Here is a 7,870-nt window from a genome sequence, read left to right as displayed (position 1 = left end):
ACTTCCAGATACTATTCTTTTCTTTCTTTGTTACTTGACATTTAAATGAGGTTTTTTTTCTTATTGCAAATATATACATCATATTGCCTAGGAGGGGTGTGTGTGTGTGTGTGTGTGTGTGTGTGTATGTGTGTGTGTCTTTGATGGGGGGAGGGAGGGAAAGAGAGAGAGAGAGAGGAAGAATATGACTAAGAGAAAAAGAAAGACCAATTCCAGGGTTCTACTTCTACAAGATCTCAAACAGATGATCTGGGTTATTTAGGTATCTAGATACGCACGTAAGTCAGATACAGCGGACAAGGAAACTACGAAATTCACATCTAAGCTTACTACTTACATTGTGGCCCAGCAACAATATTTGCACCAGAAAATTGATTTGAAATTCTCAATTCCAGAAAAGCTGCTCTTTTGCAAGATTTGGGGTTATTTATATTTATTTATACTTGGGGTTATTTTATATTAAGTTTGAGAACTAAGCATCAATTCAAGCCAGTGTGACCATAGACTCAGCACCAGCATCAATCAAGAATTTGTTCAACAAAAAAGCTCATTGCCATTGAATCGGCAACTAACTTAGAACTGATGATACAACAGGTTTACAGAAGCTTTAAACATCATGGGAGGTGATTGCCTGTTCTTAATCTGAGCAACAGGTAAATTCTAACCCCTTGTGTTTGGGTTGACAGTGCAACTCCTTAGCTACCAGAGCTTCCTAAATTGCTAGGAATGCAAATCTCTGATTCTATCCCAGCTCTTCTGAATTAGAACCCCTCTGTAGACAGCTTCCAAGGTATTAGCAAACCCTGATGTGCACTTAAGTTGAAAAACCATTGATCCCAATCACTCTTCTGCCTTTAGCTGTGATGATTCTAATTGTAAATCACCTTATATAACTTTAACACTTAATACTATATCAGTGAAAATCTAAGAGTTAAAGAAATAACCAAACATAATCTATAGTAATATATGTTGCTGTTGTTCAGTATCATCAAGTTGAATATGAAATTTAGCAACTCTAAGAACAACAGATCTGAACCCTGTCCTATCCTGAGCCATCCTTACACTTTCTGACTCATTTTAGCCCATTGTACCTGTCACTGTGTCAGTCTATCTGGTTGAAAGTCTTCTGCTCTTTCGCTGATGCTCCACCTTTCCAAGAAGGATGTCCTTCTCCAAGGAACAGCTTCTCCTAGCAACATGCCCAAAGCATATGTGACGAAGTTTTATCATCTTTGACTCCGAAGAGCATTCTGGCTGCTCTAGAACATACACAGTTGGGGTTTTTTGGATAGGATATTGAGTGCTCTTCTCCAACACCACAGCTCAAAGACATCAATTCTTCTGCCATCCTTATTCATTGTCCAGCTCTCAGAGGCATAGCAAATGACTGAAATGACTGTGACCTGAATCAGGCACACCTTAGTCCTCAAACTGACATCAATGGTCCTCAGTAATTTGGAGAGGTCCTTAGCTCAAGACTTTTCAAATACAATATCTCTCCTGATGCCCTGACCACTGGTTGTAGATCCAAAGAAGCAAAATCACTGACAACTTCAGTCTTTTCTCCATCTGTCTTGATGTTGCCCATCAGCTCAGTGGTAAGTTTTGTTTTCTTGATGTTGAGATGTAATCCTTATGGAAGGCTCACTCTAGAACTTCTGCAGCAAGTATTTCAAAAGCTCTTCACTTTCAGTAAACAAGGTTATCTGCACAACACAGGTAAATTGATAAACTGATAAAATTGATGAACTTTCTGATTCTGATGCCACATGCTGCTTCTTAGAGTGCAGCATCTTGAATAATTTTACTGAGCATACAGATTGAATAGGTAAATAGAGAGGATACAACCTGGACAAACTTCTTTCTTACTTTTCAACCATGCAGTATTACCTTGCTTGTTTACCACAACAGTTCTAGATCAAGGTTTCTCATGAGCACAATCAAGTGTTTTAGGATTCCCATTCTTCTCAATGTTAATTAACAACTATTTCTTGTGATCCACAAAGTCAAATGCTTTTGCATAGTCAATAAAGCACAAATAGACATTCTTTTGCTATTCCTTACTTTCAGCCAGGGTCTGGCACCAGCAATAATATCCCTAGTGCCACAATCTCTTCTCACTCTTGACTGAACTCCTGCCAGTTCTCTATGTACTGTTCTAGCCATTTTTAAGTGATCTTCATCAGTATTTTGCTTGTATGTGATATTAACAATATTGTTTAATAGTTTCCACATCCTGTGGATCACCTTTCTTTGGTATGAAAACTAATATAGACCTCTATGCAGGCTTCAGTTGGATCTGGTAACATGGTATTTGTATGCCTGTTTTGCTATTAGAGGTTGTTGTTGGGTTGTTAAGTGCCATCGAGTCACAGGCAACTCATAGGGACCCTAAGAACAAAAGTCCTGGACACCTCCTGTATAACTTTCATCCTTTCTCCAGGTTCATAAGGTTTCCCGAGGCAAGCTATTGTGGAAGTGGATGCCACTCCTGCTTCCAAGCTTGTTTTAATCGGGGAGCTTCACCAAACACTGTCTACCATGGGTAACCATTCTTGCATTTGACTCATCAGTGTCACAGTGTTTGGCTTCACAGCAACCACGAGTTTCCTCTGTACAGTAAGTGGATATATCAGGGTTACATGACCTAGAAGAATGTTTCACCAAAAACAATTAAAGGCATGCCTGAGGTGCACGGAGTAGAGTCACCCACCTTTGGCTTGGGAGCATGGCTTTCAGTCCGCTAGGCCAACTGTTCTCTCTCTGTCTATGCTGTTGTTGGTGGTGGTGTTGTTAAGTGCTCTTGAGTCTCAGGCAACTCATAGCAACCCTGTGAATGAAAGTCCTGGACACCTCCGCTATTAGAGGTACAATGCTAATTTATCAGTTTGTTGTATTTGGGGAATGCATTGTTCTAATTATTACTGCACTTGTCTGTCAGTTTGCTGTACAGAAGTAACTCATGGATTGCTTCAATGCTGAAAGCTATGTCACTTATGTTTTAAATGCTACATGGGTCACCTGTGGTGGACAGGTTTTAGAAGAGCTCCCAGATAAAGATAGACTAGGAAGCAGGGAAAGCCTATGAATAGTAGAGAAACAAGGATAGTTATAGTATTAGAAGTAGAGCCCAGATTGGAAGTCAATCAAAATGAGGGGAAATATCAGCAAACCTCCTTAATAATTGGAACATGAAATCTACAAAGCATGAATGTTGAAAAGCTAGAAGTCATGAAAAGTAAAATTGAATGCATGAAGATCAACATGATTCTAGGATTAGTGAGATGAGATGAATTAGCTTTAGTCACTTTAAATCAGACACATGGCATATAGTTGGCTGGGAATATAAAACAGAGGAGGGATGGTGTTGCATTCATAGCTAAAAAGACAATTTAAAGTTCTATATTGAAATATAATGTTGTGATAGGATATTACCCAAATCATGTGCTTCTACACATAAGCCATAAAGTTGGAAACTAAAAAATTTTATCAAATTTTGAGTCTGAAATTCATGAAACATGCAATCAAGATGTTGTTGTTTTTGCTGTTAGGTGCCTTTTGAGTCAAGTATCACTCATAGCAACTCAATGAACAGATGTGGACACTGTCTATCTGGGACAGGATCTGAATCCTATGCCGTCCTCACACCTCCTTACACATTAGAGCCCAGTGCAGTAGTCAATTCAACTGGTCAAGGGATTTCCTCTCCCTCCTTCACCAACCCTCCAACTTTCTAACACTACAACTCAAAGGCATCAATTCTTCTTCTGTCATCCTTATTTCTTGTCCTGCTCTCACATGCATAGCAAGTGATTAGGAAGACCAAAGCCTGAATCAGGCACACTTTAGTCCCCAAAGTGACATGATTAGTCCTCACTAATTTGGAGAGGTCCCTAACTACAGACTTTCCCCAATGCAATGCATCTCCTAATTTCCTGACTGCTGGTACCAAAGGTGTTAATTGTGGATTCAAGTAAGACAAAGTTGTTTACAGTTTCGGTCTTTTATCCATCTCTCATGATGTTGCCTATCTGTCCAATGGTAAGAATCTTCATCTCCTTGACATTGAGATGTAATCCATATTGAAGGCTGTATTCTTTGATCCTCTGCAACAAATGCTTCAAGGGAAATATATTGAATGACCCAGAAAACATCAAAAGAAGATAGAGGGAATACACAGAATCATTGTACCAAAAAGAACTGACTGATACTGAAAAATTTCAGAAAGTACTATATAAGCAGGAGTCTACAGTAATGAAGGAGGAAGTGAAAGGTGCATTGAAGGTATTGGCAAAAAAATAAGGACCCAGGGATAGGATACCAATTGACTTGTTTCAATTAAGACATGTAGGCCTGATTGTGCTCACCAGTCTACGCCAGGAAATTTGGAGGACAGCTGTCTGTCTGGCCAACAAGTTGTAAGAGATCCATGACTGTTCCCATTCTGAAGAAAGGGTGATACAATAGAATGTGGAAATTATTGAACAATATCATTAATATCATATACAAGCAAAATACTGTTGAAGATCATTCAAAAAAAGCTCGAACACTACATGGAGAGAGAACTGCCAGAAGTTCAAGCAAGATGTAGAAGAGGTTGTGGCACCAGGATTATCATTGCTGATGTCAGATAGATCCTGGCTGAAAGTAAAGAATAGCAGAAGAATGTCTTTTTGTGCTTTATTGACAATGCAAAGGTATTTGACTGGATCATAACAAGTTATGGCTAACATTGAGAAGAATATAAATCCCAGAGCACTTAATTGTGCTCATGCAAAAGAAATACTTAGTTCAGGAGTCTGTTGTAAGAGCAGAGCAAGGGAACACTACATGGTTTATAATTAGGAAGGGAGTGTTTAAGGGTTGCATTCTCTCTATAACTATTCAATCTTTATGTTGAGCAATTTATTCAGAAGCTGAATGAAGAGGAATGTGGCATCATGATAGGGCGATGACTCATCAACAACCTGTATTATGGAGATGACATAACCTTACTTGCCGAAAACGAGAAGGACTTGAAGCACTCGTTGCAGAGGATCAAAGAGTACAGCAATCAAGACACAGTAATGTTAAATGGTGACTGGAATGCAAAAGTTGGAAATAATGAAGAAAAAATGTTAGCTGAGAAGTATGGACTTGGTGACCGAAATGAGGCTGGAAGTAGTAGTATATATAAGTGTGGAAATATGCTGCACTTAAGGATTAAAGCACATCAGGTGTGTCAGAACAAGCTGAAGGGGCTTTGGAAGGGCTGATTAACTCAACATAGAAGCCATAAACTAGTTGGTCATGAAACTTCCTAAAAGCTCCATTATTTTTCAAAAGTTATTCTAGAAAATGTTTTACTCCCACTTTGACTTCTAAATTTTAAAACGCCTCCACTTCAGAAAAAAACATCTTTCAGTGGCTGTCAATTAGAGTGAGGAAAGCAGAGTAAGACACTGTTTTAATATATTTAAAGAAGCTGCCAGGGGATATCAGCTCCAGGTGTTTTCTAAATATTAGAAGGGGTGTGTGGGGTATCCCTCCATTTTACAAACACAGCAAGCAAGGTGAGGCTTCTGATCTCTTCTTCAAAATAAAAAGACACAATGCAGACAGTCCCTGTTTACAAACAAGCTCTGCTTCTAATTTTTAAGTTGAAGTTGCAGGTAAGTCTGTGCAGGTGCATGCAGTTCTCATTTAACCTTTGTGCAAGTAAGGCTAGAAGCCTTTTCCATGATCTCAAAGCAGCACACATGGCAAGCAAAGATGATTATAATAAAAAATTTTGATGAAGGATTTATTGCTATTAGAGATTGGTTTACACCTTTCAAAGTGAAAGCAAATTTACATATTAGTTAAAGGCAGGGCTGTCTGTCAACATCAAAGATCCTAGCCCAGGACCTTACTGCTTAAGATGCTATTTATCCATCTTCTCCTAAAACATACCTCAGGAACTCTGGTGGCCTAGTGGCAAGCAGTTGTGCTACAATCCCAAAGGCAAGTGGTTCAAGGCCACCAGCTGCTCTGAAAGAAAAGGATGGGCAGTTTACTCCGAAGTGATTAACTGCCTGTGAAAACCCACCCAAGCATCCGCTATGGGTCAGTTCTATCTCTATGGTACACAATGACAACATACATTATCATCATAAAAGCAGCACTGGCAGCATCGTGCATAGGGTGTTAGCCTGACTGAAGTAGAATGACATAAAGGCTGGAGTCCACCAGAGGAGGAGAAATGTGGACAGTTCCCTCTCTGAGAGATTCATAGCCTCTGAACAAACAGAAGGGCACCCTGGGTTGGAATGGACTGGAAGGCAATGAATTTATCATCTGAAAACTAACTAAATAAAAAAGTAGAATGGGGAAAATAATGCAAGAATTGTATTGGTGGCTGTTTTTTACTTGTCTTGGCTCCAAGTAGGGGCTACGGCTGAGTGAGGAGTTCAACAGGTCTGGAATGCTGGGAGAAGTCTGGACTCCTGAGTTTGCAGCTGATGCCCATTTGAACCTAGTCATGGATGGCTGCGGCTGAGTTAACCAGAATCCAACCAGATGAAGAGAAGATCCATGATCTATGCTGTGACCTGGGGTAGATTGTTGCAGCCAGATGGCTTGCTCTGCTCTGGACTGGACGATGCTTATAGATGCATTACAAAGTTTCCAAGGTGAACAGAGAGCCTTCTGCGAAAGGAACATCCTTCTTTCCTCAGAATTTGATGTAGTTGTTGTTGTGTACCATTGAGTTGGAAAAGACCCATACCTGACCTGCCAGCCGGTTTTCAGAGGCAGTTAATTGCAGGGAAGGAGACTGTCCGCCTTTCTCCTGGAGCAGCTGGTGGCCTCGAACTGTGTCATTTGTGACTGCAGCACAGCTTCTTGTCAGTAAGCCACCAAAGGGACAAATCAGAAATTGGCTATACAAAATGGGGATATTATAGTATGAGGCATGAAGTCGCTGACTTACACGTTTTGAGTAAAGTAGGAATATAAAGGGGAGAACCCAAAATATAAGTGAATGCAATATAAATGAAGACTGTATGAAACACAATGTACATGAAACACAATGTACATGTGTGAAACACAATGTATATGAATGAGAAAAACATAAATAAAAAAATAATTGTAATTGTAACCTAAAGGCCAGGCCTCTCTGGTTGTTTGAATCTACCTGGAGCTTTATGGGAGAAAGATGGGCAATGTCAAAGGGGAGGGCAGCTTTGAGTTGGTTCCAATTCCACAGAACTGAGGCTCCCTTTTGGAAAGCAACCTTCCATTTCAGTAGTAAAATTTTATCTCTCCTTTGTTAAATTCAGGGTCTTTCTGCCAATTCCTTTCAGAGTTCCCAAAAGAATGCTGGTGGCTTAGTGGATAAAGAGTTTATGTTGCCAAGCCTACAGCAATGAATTTGAATACACCAGTTGCTCCTCGGGGAAAAGAGGGGAATATCCTCCCATGGGATTGACAGCCTTTGAAAACCTGCTGGAGGGTGAGCTCTGAGTCTGTTCCAACTCCATGATACTTAACAGCAACTCAAGCCAGAGGTCACAACCTCCATAAATTTCCCCGGGCAGAAGCCTGGAAAGAAGTTTCTTCAGCAGCTGGACGGCCCCTGGCGGCCTCTTCCACGCCCTCAGCGCTCGGCTCCCGTGCATCACGAGTGGTCCCGTCGCCTTGGAAGTTTTCCCCGCGAGTGGCCTGGGAGGCTCAGCACAGTTGACCTTGAACCCCTCACTTCCCCCGCGGACGGCACGGCCATGGGCTCCCTGTTTCCACCAGGGCCCAGCAGGGGGCGGAGTGCTCTGCGCACGTGGGCCTCGGGGGGCTGCGCGGAGGAAGCGGCCCGAGCCGGAGGGGGCGGGGCCTGGAGCGCGGAGGCCGAGCCCTG

The 7,870-nt window shown here is 41.2% G+C and overlaps 1 protein-coding gene across 1 annotated transcript in view; it reads left to right on the top strand.

The window, feature by feature from the left end:
• Positions 1-5,591: 5,591 nt before the first annotated feature.
• Positions 5,592-7,870, top strand: part of RAB32 (RAB32, member RAS oncogene family) — a 40,109-nt gene continuing 37,830 nt past the window's right edge. Inside the window, exons 1-2 of the mRNA XM_006891677.1 lie at positions 5,592-5,651; positions 7,512-7,859. Of these exons, the coding sequence (XP_006891739.1) occupies positions 5,592-5,651; positions 7,512-7,859 (408 nt within the window). The remainder of the gene's footprint in view (positions 5,652-7,511; positions 7,860-7,870) is intronic.

This window comes from Elephantulus edwardii, unplaced genomic scaffold (assembly GCF_000299155.1).
Source record: "Elephantulus edwardii isolate Elephantulus edwardi_28Jun2011 unplaced genomic scaffold, EleEdw1.0 scaffold00102, whole genome shotgun sequence".
NCBI classification, from domain to species: Eukaryota; Metazoa; Chordata; class Mammalia; order Macroscelidea; family Macroscelididae; genus Elephantulus; species Elephantulus edwardii.
Note: the sequence above shows the minus strand (reverse complement) of the source record. Positions and strands in the feature narration are given on the sequence as shown.